Raw genomic sequence first — 17,743 nt, forward strand, 5'->3', positions numbered from 1 at the left:
AAAAATCTTCTCCTCTGAAACTACTGGGCAAAATTAAACCAAACTTGGCCACAATCATCATTGGGGTATCTAGTTTAAAGAATGTGTCTGGTGACCCGGTCAAACAACCGAGATGGCCACTATGGCTAAAAATAGAACATAGGGGTAAAATGTGGTTTTTGGCTTATAACTCAAAAACCAAAGCATTTAGAGCAAATCTAACGTGGGTAAAATTGTTTATCAGGTCAAGATTTATCTGCCCTTAAATTTTCTGATGAATTGGACAACCCGTTGTTGGGTTGCTGCCCCTAAATTGGTAATTTTAAGGAAATTTTACAGTTTTTGGTTATTAACTTGAATATTATTATAGATAGAGATAAACTGTTAACAGCAATAATGTTCAGCAAAGTAAGATTTACAAATAAGCCAACATAACCAAAATGGTCAGTTGACCCCTTTAAGAGTTATTTCCCTTTATAGTCAATTTTTAACCATTTTTCGTTAATCTTAGTTATCTTTTACAAAAATCTTCTCCTCTGAAACTACTGGGCCAAATTAATCCAAACTTGGCCACAATCATTTGTGGGGTATTTAGTTTAAAAAATGTGTCGTCTGGTGACCTGGCCATCAAATCAAGATGGCCACCATGGCTAAAAATAGAACATAGGGGTAAAATGCAGTTTTTGGCTTATAACTCAAAAACCAAAGCATTTAGGGCAAATCTGACATGGTGTAAAATTGTTAATCAGGTCAAGATCTATCTGCCCTGAAATTTTCAGATGAATTGGACAACTCATTGTGGGTTGCTGCCCCTGAATTTGTAAGTTTAAGGAAATTTTGCTGTTTTTGGTTATTATCTTGAATATTATTATAGATAGAGATAAACTGTAAACAGCAATAATGTTCAGCAAAGTAAGATTTACAAATAAGTCAACATGATTGAAATGGTCAATTGACCGCCTAAGGAGTTATTGTCCTTTATAGTCAATTTTTAACAATTTTCATAAACTTTGTAAATTTTACTAACATTTTCCACTGAAACTACTGGGCCAATCATTATAGATAGAGATAATTGTAAGCAGCAAGAATGTTCAGTAAAGTAAGATCTACAAACACATCGCCATCACCAAAACACAATTTTGTCATGAATCCATCTGTGTTCTTTGTTGAATATTCACATAGACCAAGGTGAGCGACACAGGCTCTTTAGAGCCTCTAGTTACATATAGTTCTAATTCATCTTACAATAGAACACAATCAAATACCACATAAAACACGTTGATTTAAACTTATTTCAAGAGACTTGATCTTTGATTCTTGCTCTTTATTTTTACTGTAAAAATGGATAAAACCTTTCAGAAACCTTTTAAGTAAGTGCATGTTCATCCAAGAAATGCACATATACACATACATACACAAAATGTAGTGATGCAATTGAAAAATGTCATTATGGTATATCTTCTTTTTTCAGACCTTTCTTTAACCCAGTTTAAGGCGGATAATCAGATCTCAGGAAACTTGGAAAGCTATGATGCCTCTCGATTTTTGGATGAAGCATTTGTTTCATTTAGCCTATTAGCCACACCATGTGATCGTAAGGGTGACTTGTATTCTTCTAGCACCAATGGATGGATTACAGGTTAGTGAACGGAGAAATAGGGGGTCCTAGAATATATGACAGTTGCAAAATTGGATTTAAGGAATTCGACACAGAATAAGGAGGTGTTGTATGATTGCCACTGAAACAACTATCCACCAAAGTTCAAATGATAAAGATATGTACTGTTCATAGATTGTTTGGTGATGTGATTTAAATATCAAAATCACACTGCTTTAACAGCAACAAGGCGATTTCTGTCATTAAGACTACCATCCATCAAAGATCAAAGAATATGGATGAAAGCACTTATTTATTCAAGCAAACCTTCAAGAAGCTAATTGTTATTATCTTACTTCCTATACATTTCTAGGAATATGATTGGTTAAAAGCAACCGCGTGGAGACTGTGTATATTCCATATTATGTTAGTTGGGAGGCGGGGCTTATTTCAATACACGGTTAGTAGTGGTGTAACATCCCTTTATAAAACAACACGGTGTTGAGGAAAAATCTTAAAGGTTTCAACAGACAATGCAATCATGATGATGAACGATTAAAATAAATTCATAAAACACATTTAAAGCTAACAAGTTGTTATTGTTGGCATTTGTTTTTGAATAGACCAATGGAAGTAGGTTCTTGCTGTAATACTAACGGTATTGAAGAGTTGATCACTTTTATAGGCAACTCGTCTAAATACTACATGTTAAGATAGTCTGTAAGATAAATTCATTACATAGTGTGCTAGACCCCATATATATCGTATTAGATCACTAGCACACTATGTAGCTAATAATCTTTAACTTGATTTACTGTGGATTAATTATTATTTGCTGGATACCAATTTTCGTGGGTTTCGTTGGTATAGGTGAACCATGAATTCAAATGTTCAAGGAATTACTAGTTTTCAATTGGTTTAACATGCAGATATTGGCACAACCACGAAATTAAATATCCACAAAAATGCAAGTTTTCAGCAATTAATGAAAAATTAAATGAATCCACAGTAAATAGTTATCAAAAGTACCAGGATTATAATTTAGTAATGTCACATCTCATACTCAATACAATCTATATGGTAGTAAAACATTTGCATAAAAGTGATTGTGATATTCCTTTAATTGTAGTTTCTTGAATTTACATAAATTCACATAGTACTTAATGTATACATTATAATTTTATTTTTTTAAGCTTGTTCTGATGTTCCTACAAGTAGCTTGCTAGCGCTCGCCAATACAGTTTCATGTAACGTTGACAACACTTGTGAAAAGTTTACATGTTGTTTTGAGGAAACAGAAGTCGGTAGAAGTATTGAGGCCAGTGTTCAAATTGATTCATGTAAAGGAGAGCTGATTGTCACGCTTGAAAGGATGACCAGAACTATATCATTGACTGGATATGTTTGGGGTAATTATTCTTAGATTTTTCTCCCACCTCTTTAGAAGGTATACTGGTTCATTTCTTTCACAATAACACATTTAAATTGAATTCTATTCTGCAAGTACAATAATACCTTTTTGATATATGACTACACTGTACGACACGTTTTTGATTTCTTCAATGATCAACTCTCTGTTTGCTGAAAGCTTATATATTTAAAGTCAAGCACATAACATTTTTTTCCCATTTTTTTCAGCAAATTCATGCATTCACTATAAAGTTCACTTAACAGTATTGAACAGTGGTAAAATTAGTGAGCATACTATAAAGTGAACTTATACAAAATTCTGAAAACTATATATAAGACTTTGTATAGAAAATAAGAGAAACATTTTTACCTTATCGAAATATATAAAAATTACTGATTTTTTGTTTAAATTTAGTATAAATATATAGATTTTTGATTTTGGTTCTACAAGTTCACAACATTGGGCATTGTAAGGAAATATAACTTTTTATTCGTATTTTATGCATACTATTACTAGTTTTTTAAAATGTAAATAAGATTAACAAACAGTCATAATTAATAATTTAGGAACTGAGGAAGTTTACAAGTTGAATGGAGTATATGGGCTTAGGTAAGAGAAAAAATAAATACATTGTATAATAAAACAACAAAACAAAAACTCAGCATGGTTTTACATCACAACATTTACATTGGAAAATTGATCCTCCTTTGACATTTCAACTAAAGCAGGGATGTAGGAAAGGAAGAGGAAACAAAAAAGTGTTTGTAATATTATGACTAAGATGGTTATTTAAGATGATTTAGTTCTTTGTAAAATGTAGTGTATACACACCTGCTACTAAAGAATTATAATGAAATTTAATGAATATGAAACATTTTAACAAAAATTGAACACAACAGAATTGACATTGTGTTTCATCATGTGCATTTGGAACTTTATTGTTTTAAAGTCTACTCTTAATATTTAATAAATATCTGTAAATGAAATATTTATAATGTTAGCAAACATAACAGATAAAAGTAGTTTTCTCCTCTTGCAGATTTTTGGATCTCAATATTAATGGTATATGCTATTTTTGTCTTAAAGGGGTTTCCCTACTTGTAAAAGATTTTTTTTTATAAAACATGACTTGCTATTGTAGATTTACAGTGAATAATCTTATAACAAGTAATAAGTATTTAGTGAATATGGACCTGATGGCATGTTATGAAGCCAGCGGTGCATGTGCATTACAAGAAACCATCCTCTTAAACTTTGAACTAGTGAAGGCAGTTTGTGATAGATCAGCAGGATTTATTGATTCTCAGTGTGAGTGTGCAAAATGTGTCTGTACTTTTCTGCATCTCGACTTTTGTCTTGTTGTTTTCTTTTTTTTGGCATCATTTCTTGTATGAATCAATTTTTATACGCCCCTCAAAATTTTGATGGGACGTATTATGGTATACAAAAGTCAAGTGTCTGTCCATCTGTCTGTCTGTCCGTCTGTCTGTCCGGCGTAAACATGTCGCACCGTAACTTGAGAATGACTTATCCAAATCTCATGAAACTTAATATAGTTGTTTCTTTTGATGGTCAAATGATCTGTATACTTTTTGGTGAAAATAAGATTAAAACTTTTTGAGTTACGGCACTTTGTAACTAAAACAGGGGTGTGTTTTTAGCTTGGCGTCCGTCGTCCAGCATCCATCGTCCGGCGATCATCGACCGTTGTCTGTCGTCTGTAAACTTTTACAAAAATCTTCTCCTCTGAAACTACTTGGCCAAATTTAACTAAACATGGCCAAAATCATTATTACAGTATCTTGTTAAAAAATTGTGTCCGGTGACCCGGCCAACCAACCAAGATGGCCGCCATGGCTAAAAATAAAACATATGTGTAAAATGCAGCTTTTGGCTTATAACTCAAAAGCCAAAGCATTTAGAGCAAATCTGACAAGTTGTAAAGTGTTTTATCAGGTCAAGATTTATCTGCCCTGAAATTTTCAGATGAATCGGACAACCTGTTAGGTTGCTGCCCCTGAATTGGTAATTTTAAGGAAATTTTGCTGTTTTTGGTTATTATCATGAATATTATTATAGGTAGCGATAAACTGTAAACAGCAAAAATGTTCAGCAAAGTAAGACCTAAAAATAAGTCAACATGACCGAAATGGTCAGTTGACCCCTTAAGGAGTTATATCCCTTTATAGTCAATTTTTAACCATTTTTCATAAATCTTAGTTATCTCTTACACACATCTTCTCCTCTGAAACTACTGGACCAATTTGAACTAAAGATGGCCACAACCATCATTGGGGTATCTAATTTAAAAATTGTGTCGGTGACCTGGCCAACCAACCAAGATGGAACATAGGGGTAAAATGCATTTTTTGGCTTATTACTCAAAAACCAAAGCATTAACATCAAATCTGACTGTGGTTGAATGTTTATCAGCTCAAAATCTATCTGCCCTGAAATATTCAGATGGATCGGACGACACGTTGCTAGGTTACTGCCCCTGAATTGGTAATTTTAAGGAAATTTGCAGTTTTTTGTTATTATCTTGAATATTATTATAGATAGAGATAAACTGTAAACAGCAATAATGTACAGCAAAGTAAGACCTGAAAAAAGGTCAACATGAACATTTTAATTGACCCCCTAAGGAGTTATTTTTTTTTCCTTTATAGTCAATTTTTAAGAATTTTCATAAAATTTGTAAATTTTTACTAACATTTTTCACTGAAACTACTGGACCTGTTCATTATTGATAGAGATAGTTGTAAGCATCAAGAATGTTCAGTAAAGTAAGATTTACAAACACATCACCATCACCAAAACACAACTATGTCATGAATGTATCTGTGTCCTTTGTTTAATATTCACATAGACCAAGGTCAGCGATACAGGCTCTTTAAGAGTTTTTAGTTTTCACATGTCGCACCGTATCTCAAAAACGATTCTTGATTATGGCTTTAAACTTTAAAAACTTCTTACTTATATTAATCTTAATATCTGTATACTTTTTGGTGATGATTCAAAATTTCATTTTTGAGTTATTGAGTATTTTGTAAAAAAGGGGGAGGGGGTTTTTACATGTCACGCCATATCTCAAAAACCATTTATGATTATTGCTTAAAACTTTACACATGTCTTTGTTATATTAATCTAAAGATCTGTATACTTTTTGGTGATGATTCAAAATTTCATTTTTGAGTTATTGAGTATTTTGTAAAAAAGGGAGGGAGGGTTTTTATATGTCGCACCATATCTCAAAAACCATTTATGATTACTGCTTAATACTTTACACATGTCTTTGTTATATTAATCTTAAGATCTGTATACTTTTTGGTGGTGATTCAAAATTTCATTTTTGAGTTGTTGAGTATTTTATAAAAAAGGGGGAGGGTTTTTTTTTTACATGCTGTGCCGTATCTCAAAATCAATTTATGATTATTGCTTAAAACTTTACACAAGTCTTTGTTATAGTAATCTTAAGATCTGTATACTTTTTGGTGATGATTCAAAAAATATTTTGTTTTGAGTTATTGAGTATTTTTTATAACAGGGGAGGTTTTTTTTTACATGTCACGCCGTATCTCAAAAATAATTTATGATTATTGCTTAAAACTTTACACACTTCTTTGTTATATTAATCTAAAGTTCTGCACAAATGAAAGATAGGAAAGTGTTCCAAACTTAATGAACTTTACAGAAATGTTAATTATAATATGCACATCTGACATATGATTTTAGAATTTCCTAAATAGCCGTCTTTGCCATTGAAACCGGAAGTTTTAATATTAAACCTTATGGGAAAAATTTAAGTTGCATTAAAGTATGTAAAAACAGTGATTCTTTCATGAAATGTTCCCTGTCATGTGCTAATATGGCATCTGTCTTTGCAATTTTGGAAACGATCACTGTTGTAGGGAAACCGCACAAATTAAAAAAATGTGTACAAATTCCAAAAAGCTCAAAATTTAATGATACTTAGTATAAATGTTTATTGGCAAATACAGATGATACTTTTGACTGGAATTTCCAAAATGGCCACTGCTGCAATGGAAACAGCAAGAACCCTGGGATCACTATTGCATATATCACTGTACTATACTGCCAATGTCCAGTGACCATGGGAATGACTGCAATTATAGGAACTTTATTTGGGAAACTTCGTCACAGCATCCTGCTACAATCATTATTTGTTATCATAGAGATTTTAACCTAATTTTCATATAAAAAAATTTAAATATATTTTCTGAAATTTTAAGTTTTCCACAACTAGGCATTTTCCTATACCTTATAATATAATAACAGCAAAAATATCTTATTATAGTTTCCTATAGTTCATGGCTGTCATCAGTTGGTCTACCAGTCAATACTTCACCATTACCAGAATGGGCCAGACTACAGCTAATTGAGGACCTTGATGTCAATAATTACTTCAGTCTTGAGAAGAAATGCTACAATGTAATGAAACCATTTATGACAGCAAATGCAACACATGGCTTCAATAATGGTATGGAGTATATATGTTTCAAGATTTTTTTTAAGCTGTAACAAGGAAGATAAGTAAACGTCATTCTGTCACTAAACTTTAACATGTTAAGAATTTGTATTGGGTGTTGTGTGGAATAATATAAAAACATTAGATAGTGTTTTTGTGTTAACACAATTTTTTGTTTCTCCCTTATTATAAATGTCAACTAAAAGAAAATGTGTCTTGTTATATATTTAGATTGTGGATCATCAATTTCACACAATACATTTACACCAGCTGATACCATATTGTGTAGTATCCCTACAGAATGTAATGGTGTACGATGCTGTGTTGATGTGCCTCAGCTAGCTACATCACTGGAATATAAATTGATTGTGGACACATGTGGCAACAGACTACGTCTTAAAGTGGACAAACTGGAAACTGACATATCATTACATGCTTATGTCTTTGGATCTAGTGGCAAATTTTCCTTATATGGCTTAGCTGAAATAAAGTAAGTTTTTATGCCCTTTTTAAGGGCATTATGTTTTTTCAGTCTGTGTTTCCGTTTATTTGTTCGTTCTTGCGTCTGTTCATTCCTCTGTTGTCCGTTCGTGCGTCTGTCCGTTTGATCGTATGTCATGCTTCATGTTCAAGTTTTTGGTCAATATAGTTTTTGATGATGTTGAAAGCCTATCAACTTGAAACTTTGTACACATATCCCTATACGATCTTTCAATTTTAATGCCAAAGTAAAATTTTGACCCCAATTTCATGGTCCACTGAACATAGAAAATGATAATGCGAGTGGGACATCCGTTTACTAAGTGACACATTATTAGCTGACCTGACCTGAAAGGTCAAGTGAGCTTTTCTCATCACTTGGCGTCCGTCGTCCGTCGTCCGTCGTCTGTAAACTTTTACAAAAATCTTCTCCTCTGAAACTACTGGGCCAAATTCTACCAAACTTGGCCACAATCATCCTTGGGGTATCTAGTTTAAAAAATGTGTGGCGTGACCCGTCAAACCAACCAAGATGGCCGCCATGTCTAAAAATAGAACATAGTGGTAAAATGCAGTTTTTGGCTTATAACTCAAAAACCAAAGCATTTAGAGCAAATCTGACATGGGGTAAAATGATTGATCAGGTGAAGATCTATCTGCCCTGACATTTTCAGACGAATAGGACAACCTGTTGTTGGGTTGCTGCCTGTGAAATGGTTATTTTAAGGAAATTTTGCAGTTTTTGGTTATTATCTTGAATACTATTATAGATAGAGATAAACTGTATCAGCAATAATGTTCAGCAAAGTAAGACCTACAAATAAGTCAACATGACCAAAATTGTCAGTTGACTCCTTAAGGAGTTATTGCCCTTTATAGTCAATTTTTAACAACTTTTCGTCATTTTTTGTAAGTTTTCTAAAAATCTTCTTCTCCAAAACTACTTTGCCAAATTTAACCAAACTTGCCCACAATTATCATTGTGGTTTATAGTTTAAAAAATGTGTCCGATGACCCAGCCTACCAAACAAAATGGCCGACATGGCTAAAATTAGAACATAGTGGTAAAATGCAGTTTTTGCTTTATATCTTTGAAACTAAGACATTTAGGGCAAATCTTTCAAAATTTAAATGTCCATCAGAATAAGATATATCCCCTCACAAATTTTGAGTTGAATAGGACAACCTGTTGTTGGGTTGCTGCCCTAAAATTGGTGATTTTAAGGAAATTTTGCAGTTTTTGGTTATTATCTTGAATACTATTATAGATAGAGATAAACTGTAAACAGCAATAATGTTCAGCAAAGTAAGATCTACAAATAAGTCATGATCAAAATTGTTAGAGGACCCCTTAAGGAGTTATTGCCCTTTATAGTCAATATTGAACAACTTTTCGTCATTTTTGTAACTTGTATAAAAATCTTTTCTAAAACGACTTGGCCAAATTTAACCAAACTTGGCTACAATCATAATACTAGGGTATCTATTTTAAAAAAAGTGTCTAATGACCCCGCCTACCAACGAAGATGGCCGACATCAGTAAACACATTAACAGGTGAGCGACACAGGCTCTTGAGAGCCTCTAGTTGTTTTCTATTACAATTTCAGACTTTTCTCCTGCTTTTTATACGCCTGTCAAAATTTTGACAGGATGTATTATGTTATACAAATGTCCGGTGTCCGTCCGTCTGTCCGTCTATACGTCTGTCCAGTGTAAACATGTCGCACCGTATTTTGAGAACGACTTATCCAAATTTTATGAAACATCTTATAGTTGTTTCTTATGATGGTCAAATGATCTATATACCTTTTGGTGAAAATAAGATTAAAACTTTTTGAGTTACGGCACTTTGTAACTAAAACAGGGGGGTGTTTTTTTTTCACATGTCGAACCGTATATCAAAAACGATTTTTGATTATTGCTTAAAACTTTACTTAATTCTTAGTTATATTAATCTTAAGATCTGTATACTTTTTGGTGATGATTCAAAATTCCATTTTTGAGTTATTGAGTATTTTGTAAAAAAGGGGGAGGGTTTTTTTACATGTCCCTTCGTATCTCAAAAACGATTTATGATTATTGCTTAAAACTTTACACACTTCTTTGTTATTAATCTAAACATCTGTATACTTTTTGGTGATGATTCAAAATTTTATTTTTCAGTTATTTTAGTATTTTGTAAAAAAGAGGAAGGGAGTTTTTACATGTCCCTTTGTATCTCAAAAACGATTTATGATTATTGCTTAAAACTTCACACTTCTTTGTTATATTAATCTACAGATCTGTATACTTTTTGCTTTTGATTCAAAATTTTATTTTAGTGATATTTAGTTTTTTGAAGAAAAAAAAAGAAGGGGGGGGGGGGGGGGGGTGTTTCATATATCCCTCCGTATCTCAAAAACAATATATGGTTATTGCTTAAAACTTTCTCGGAAACTATTGATGATTATTGCATAAAACTTTCACAAAAGACGACGGGCGTATCATGCGCTCATGTCGCAGCTGTTTATTAAATTCATATATTTCTTCTTGAAAATTAATTGTTTTATATTATTACAATAAACTCAAATACACAGAACTGCTTGAAATGTCTTTTTGAAGCACAATTTCTTTTCTTCAGGAAGTCACAATCTAGATATTTTTTTCTTCCTTAGACTTAATAGCTAGCATGATCAAATTTAACAATGGTCTAGTACAAAGTTGGATGTTACCATATCAGCCGCATTATCATCCTAAATCTGCAAGTGAAATGAATGGTGCTGCATATAACACAGCCATTAGTAAACCCCTGTCATAGATGTCTTTTTCTGTCCCTGCAAAGTGTTACCCGTGACTGTCTTCCCATCTGTCTGATTTTTTGTTTCCACACTGACTTAAGTTTTCCTCATCCAAAAATGCCTAAAACAGAAACTCCTAGACAGAATTCAAATTTATGTAGTGAGTCACTTACAGCTCTACAATTTGGCCTTTTTATCACTTGGAAAATTGAATTTTGTTTTGTTTCCACAATCTAACTATATGTTTTTGTCGTCCAGATTTTATGAAACACATACATATTTCCAAGAACCATAGCAAGCAGACAGTGATTAAATGTTGGCAGTATTGTTATCATCCATTCTAGAGTTATGCTTCTTTATATCTTGGAAAATTGCATTTGTTTGTTACTTCACTCAAGTTTGTTAAAAAAAAAGGCATTTGTGTCATTTATTTTAAAATTTATATTCAAAGGTCTATCCTGAATTATTGGAAAATGCACAAGTTTAAATTTTAAATAACACAGAAAAGGTAGTAATTTTTTTTCTTGTATAAGGTGAATAATTAAGTGTAACTTACCATTAGACATTATGTGAATAATTTAAAGTTATAATTTACAACAATTTTTTCAGTGCTCTTCAACTTTGTACTTCTTTGGCTTTATAACTATTTTGATATAAGCGTCAATGATGAGTCTTATGTAGACGAAACGCGCGTCTTGCGTACTAAATTATAATCCTGGTACCTTTAATAACTATCATCAGATAGAGAGACACCTGTATTAATGAAATCACTCTTGAATATGTATTTTACTTTCTATAGTTATACAGATGTCATATTTCTTTATTATAGTTACCTAGTAAGCAACCTGTTTACTCAGTATGAAGTTACAATGTCTATACAATTCTGCCTGAATGGTGATAGTTTGTTAGCATGTGACCAGGAATACACCATCTTTAATAAAACGGTCTTTAATAAAGAAAGCTGTGATTACAATACAGGCTTCAAAGATTCAGGTAAGAAGAAAACAGGTTTAAGATTCATTTTGTAAACTGATTCAGGTAAGAAATAGGCTGGCTAAATATTTTTGTAAATCAATTCAGGAAGAAGCATACATGTTTAAGATTGGTTTTGTTAACCCATTCAGGCAAGAATTATACAGGTATAAGATTAGTTTTAAACCCCCTTTTAGGTCAGAAGTATACAAGTATGAAATTGTTTTTGCTAACCTCCTTTCAGGTCAAAAGTATACATGAATAAGATTGGATTTGTGAACATATTCAGGTAAGAAATATACAGGTATAAGATTGGTTTTAAACCCGCTTTCAGGTCAGAAGTATACAGGTATAAGATTGGATTTGTAAACATATTCAAGTAAGAAGTATACAGGTCTAAGATTGGCTTTGTAAACTGATTCAGGTAAGAAGTAGACTAGTTTAAGATTGGTTTTGTAATACCAAGTCAGGTAAAAAGTGAATAGGTTTTAGATTGGCTTTGTAAATATATTCAGGTAGGGATAGATAAGTTTTAGATTAGCTTTGTGAACAGATTCAGGTAAGAAGTAGACAAGTTTAAGATTGGTTTTGTAAAGTGATTCTGGTAAAAAAAATAGACTGATTAAAGATTGGTTTTGAAAATCGATTCAGGTAAAATAAGACAAGGGTAAGATTGTTTTTTTTTTATACCCATTCAGGTAAGAAGTAAAGGCGTTACAAATATGTCAATCATCTTACACTTGTCTTATTTTACCTGAATCGATTTTCAAAACCAATCTTAAATCAGTCTATTTTTTTTACCAGAATCACTTTACAAAACCAATCTTAAACTTGTCTACTTCTTACCTGAATCTGTTCACAAAGCTAATCTAAAACTTATCTATCCCTACCTGAATATATTTACAAAGCCAATCTAAAACCTATTCACTTTTTACCTGACTTGGTATTACAAAACCAATCTTAAACCAGTCTACTTCTTACCTGAATCAGTTTACAAAGCCAATCTTAAACCTGTATACTTCTTAATTGAATATGTTTACAAATCCAATCCAAAGATGCTGATGATTTATTACAGGATTCTCTTTATCTGCATGGTTAGCAGACAGAAGTCTAGGACTAACAAACATGTCAATAGTGGATGCTGATGATTTATTACAGCTACTACAGATAGATGATTTTATGGAGTATTCCAACATCTGTAACTTTACTGGAGCACCCTATGTTGGGGCTGTAGATGGATGGAATAATGGTTTGTTTCATAAACTAGATAGGCAGAGTGAAAGGGTGAAGGTTTTGGCTTCAATTTATTATATTCACAACGTTCGTCAAAAATGTAGATCATACTTGCCAACCTCTGACAATGAAAAATCATGTCATGACATGACATGACATGTCAAAAAGCGTGTGAAAACGCGTGACGTAGATGTGGACTATTTAATATGAACAATGTTCATAATTTCACATTATACATAAAAAACAATTTTCTACTGTAAACTTTTATTGTATTTAACAGTGGTCTGTTTTGCTGCTTTTAAAGTAATACTACTATGCACATATTTAAAACAACTGACAGTTTGGTTACATTGACTTGATAACAAGACCCACAATATATCATTGTCTAGTTCTGATCAGAAGTCAGTGTAAATTTCTTTATAGTTTTAAATGCTCTTTCAGTTAGAATTGATATGTGGCTGAATTAGAATAGTTTTATCAAGCTTTGAAATAGTGACGTAACGGTTTTTTTTGCCATCTAAAATGTCATCTAGTCAAACTTAGTAGTTCATCAGAAGACAGCTGGTACTATAAGAACTGATCCAACAGATCTGTGATATTTCCATCCCATATGGCCTGTGGAAATCTCTTGTAAATCCCGCATATACATCAACAGTCAAGTTTTTCAAATTCAATGTACGGTCTATTACTATGGTTGACTGATCAAGTGATTCGTGAGAGATTGTTTTTTTCTTTTTCAACTACCGATTTCCTATCTCTTCCAATTTATTGTTTCATAAAATAATATGATTGTTTCAGCTTTTAAGAGAAAATATGCATTTTTTTTGCCTAAAAGAAACTTTTTTCTTGTTTAACCAGTTATGAAATTACATTATTTACTGACAAAATGTTAATCTTGGAAAAATTCAGCTAAACTTTTTTATTTTCATTGATATGAAAATATTGTCATTTAAATAATCAGTCATGATTTTTGTTGATAAAATTTTAATTTTAGCTTGAAGGAGTCTTAATTTTTAGAATGGGTTTTACTTTTACTCATGTATGATAACGATTACTCTTTTTTTTGTACATGTTGTAGTACATAACACATTATAATTGTTTCATTACAGAATGTAACAATACAGCATCAGGTGACTTAACCCTTTTACCTGAAACAGAATTACTATGTCATATCGCTACTGATTGTAATACTGTTTCCTGTTGTGCCAAGTCTGAGGTTCTGAAAAGAGACTTTTATGTTGCCGTGACCATGAACACTTGTAGATACACACTGATTATACAGTTGGAAAATCTGATTATTGACAAGGTTTTACTGAACTATGCTTGGGGTATGCTTCTAAGCACCAGTGAAAATACTTATGAGTTAAAATATTCATAAGTAATAATGTTTCAATATAAATTATTATTAATTCAAATCGAGATTATTTGTGAAAAGTATTGTAGGCAATCATTTTCCTCTGTATAAAGTTATATGAAACGAGTGACTGGTAAAAAATAATGTTCATTCAATTCTTGAACGAATGCATGTATATATCATAAACTTAGTCTTCTATGCATGATTTTATCATTATTTAAGCATCAATATTGTATAAATGTAAAAAAAATATCTCTCGGTCTGTAATGATGTGAAAATATGGCAGCTAATTAATTGTCATGTTTTGAAGCGGTAGTTTACCGATTGTCACCTTTGTAAATAATCAACAAAGAAGCATTGGCATTGAGCATGTGAATAACATATACAATAAGATAATAGTTTATGTCAATGACAGATCCATGTGATTGCGATGACCAGATTTTTACGAGAAAGGTCACGCTGAGTTCACTGTATACGAAAAAAATTGGTAACTGGACGCAAATAATAAAAGAGGGACGAAAGATACCAAAGAGACAGTCAAACTCATAAATCTAAAACAATAATTGTATTGTGGTTCCTGAGAAAAATATAGCTGAATTTTAGCTAACAATAAAAAAAAAAGAAAATTTCTTCTAAATTTGGACAAATAATAGACCTTTCTTAAGAAAAAAGTATATGTACATAAGTTTTATAATAAAAAATAGCCATTCAGTTATAAAAAAAACATATGATCATTTTTTTTTTAATTTGTAGTTTCATATGACTTAAAACTGATCTTTTCACTTGAGAATTTTACATTTAAACCTTTAATCAAGATTTCTTTGTATTTATTTTCTTCACTATGGACTTAAACATTGTAATATTTTGGTTCATTCTTCAATAAATTTGCTCTTTGCATGAAAATTCATTAAATTTGTCTCACAATGTAAGGCAAAAATAATTTATTACGTCATATGATTAAAAGATACTATTTCAGACAGATAATTGTAAAAATTTCACATTTTGAGAGTGGTTTATTGAATCCAAGAATATTTTCTTAAACTAATGAGATAGTTTTTCATTTTGTTTTAACCTGTCAGGATGTTAATATACCCTCTTTCATAACTTTTATTGAAACAAAAAACATTTCATTTTCTTTTACAGGAACAACAGAAAACATGAACCTCTATGGAGTTTTGAGAGTTGTGTATAGTGTTAACCATGTGGCATCAATGAAACACTTTAATGTTGATTTAACTATCAAATTGTGTTATGATTCTGCATCAGGGTCATGTTTACAAGAATATACCATATTTACCAGTAATAAACTTTACTATCCTGAGTGTACAGAGCCTAAAATACTTTTCTATGGTATGTATGAAAAACTTACTTATCAAAATTAAAGATAATTTTTCCTTCTGGCTGCTCAATTAATCTGAATGAAACTTGTTGATTTTTGTGAATTTTTTAAAGTATTTTGTTCCATAGTACATTTGAGTGATGTTCCTCAGATATGAGACAACTACATTTGATTTACATAAAAGTAATAGCTGAATTTTTTTAACTTTTCTCTTGTTCATAATAGAGCAATTAGTATTGATAAAGCAGGAAAAGTGTCATTATAACAAATTATTCGGCGGTAATAATACTTTCAGAAGATGTTTTAAGGATTCATAATGAAATCTCAATTGTATATATTTTTCTGTCATCAAATCGATACCATATTACTGTTTTAGTATTGTAATATACATCGCTATACTATCTTGTATTATTTCCTGTTTAATTTTTAAAAGTTTGATCTTTTTACTTATGAATGATAACCCTTCAATGTCAATAGAAAATGTGGAACTTATTAAAAAGTTTATACAACAATAACTTTATTTTACAATTTGACAGGAATAACCTTTGACTACTGGAAGCCAAAACCTTGTTCCCAGTTTTCTATAGAAACATACAATCGAGGTATAGTTATATGAATTATTTTTATTATTATTTATTAAATATAATTTGATATTTTGTTAATGACTGCTGTTATTTTTAAACTCACAAATATGTGACTGATATTTCTGACATTTTTCATCAATCATTTTTTGCCAACTCTATAATGACATGTAAATTGTGAATTTATGCATACCATACTGATTAACAGTGATGATCTGTGTTGTTCAAAGAAAAACAAGAATTAAATTAAAAAAAACATGAAGTAGTTAACATCATCAAATAATACAGACAATTCATAAAAACAAAGTATTTTGTCATGATCTTTTTATACAAAATAGTTCCTCTAACTAATATACCCTCAGTGGCATACCAAGTTTCCTAATTGCAACTCGATTAATCTGCATTGCAGAACCTACATATTGTATAACATTATTGTTTTATTGAATATGCAGGAATATTTGCCACAAGATGTTAAGCATACAGAAATTGTACAATATTTTCAATAGGATGTTAACCAAATGAAAATCAATCAGACATTGTTGTTTATTGTACTTTTTATAGCCTGTCCTGGTGTTAACTTTACCACCTATGCTCTGACGAGATGTCAGATGGCTGCTGACTGTTTCAGTGTCAAATGTTGTTTAGATTTGAACTTCCTACCTGGTAAACGTAATACTGAACTGACATTTGCCTTGGATACATGTGCTGATCAAATTGACTACACTCTAGAGAGACACACATGGACAAGAACTGGACTGGCTTCAATTAATGGTATTTCCTTTGTAATGAGACCATTTTGAATATTTAAAGGGTTCAAAAGATAATGATACCTTGTTGAATTCTTTTTTGTGTGTGTCATATATTAAGGAAAAAGTAAGGTTTTTGGTTTTTCCTTCAATAATTAGTTTTTCAAGGTTATTTAAAGAACCATTCCCATGACAAAAAAATATATAAAGAAATGTTCAATAAAACAGAAAACCATGATGACAAATAAATGTTACAAGAATGTTGTCAAATTGTACGAGTTTTTAAATTTAATTTTTACAGGAATTAAGCAGGTTGAATCATTGTCTAGCTCATTCATGTTAAACTTCACCCTGGACACAACAACATCAGCTACAGCTTACAAGACTACCATAGGATTGACTGCATGCTACATTTCTCCTGGAACATGTGAAGATTACCATTTACTGACAGCATCTGACCTAAAAATAAAAACATGTCCAGGACGTAGGAGACGTAGGAGTGCAATATCAGAGTTTGTGTTTTTATGACCCTAAATTGAACAAAGATTTTGTTTGGGGAGGGGTATATTGGTATTCCCATGTATGTAGATAATCCAAAATATTTAAATTTATTGCCCTTTATATAATGATATTGTTGCAAGGGCTATCATATAAGTACATTAATATTCGAAAAATAAAAATTCTTCCTTTTTTCTAACACTGCAAAAGAAATGAATATTAATGTTTGATTTTAATATGCAGGGGCAGTCCAGATTTCATGGAAAGGGGGCATACATGCACATAA

At 31.4% G+C, this 17,743-nt stretch overlaps 1 protein-coding gene across 1 annotated transcript in view; it reads left to right on the plus strand.

The window, feature by feature from the left end:
* Positions 1-17,743, plus strand: part of LOC143056125 (uncharacterized) — a 240,686-nt gene that overhangs the window by 8,494 nt on the left and 214,449 nt on the right. The window contains exons 8-20 of the mRNA XM_076229211.1: positions 1,451-1,618; positions 2,770-2,985; positions 3,554-3,596; positions 4,129-4,295; positions 7,306-7,488; positions 7,777-7,966; positions 11,564-11,727; positions 12,782-12,955; positions 14,049-14,267; positions 15,437-15,643; positions 16,169-16,234; positions 16,775-16,984; positions 17,261-17,471. Of these exons, the coding sequence (XP_076085326.1) occupies positions 1,451-1,618; positions 2,770-2,985; positions 3,554-3,596; positions 4,129-4,295; positions 7,306-7,488; positions 7,777-7,966; positions 11,564-11,727; positions 12,782-12,955; positions 14,049-14,267; positions 15,437-15,643; positions 16,169-16,234; positions 16,775-16,984; positions 17,261-17,471 (2,218 nt within the window). The remainder of the gene's footprint in view (positions 1-1,450; positions 1,619-2,769; positions 2,986-3,553; positions 3,597-4,128; positions 4,296-7,305; positions 7,489-7,776; positions 7,967-11,563; positions 11,728-12,781; positions 12,956-14,048; positions 14,268-15,436; positions 15,644-16,168; positions 16,235-16,774; positions 16,985-17,260; positions 17,472-17,743) is intronic.

The sequence above is a fragment of the Mytilus galloprovincialis genome, chromosome 13 (genome assembly GCF_965363235.1).
Source record: "Mytilus galloprovincialis chromosome 13, xbMytGall1.hap1.1, whole genome shotgun sequence".
Classification (NCBI taxonomy): domain Eukaryota; kingdom Metazoa; phylum Mollusca; class Bivalvia; order Mytilida; family Mytilidae; genus Mytilus; species Mytilus galloprovincialis.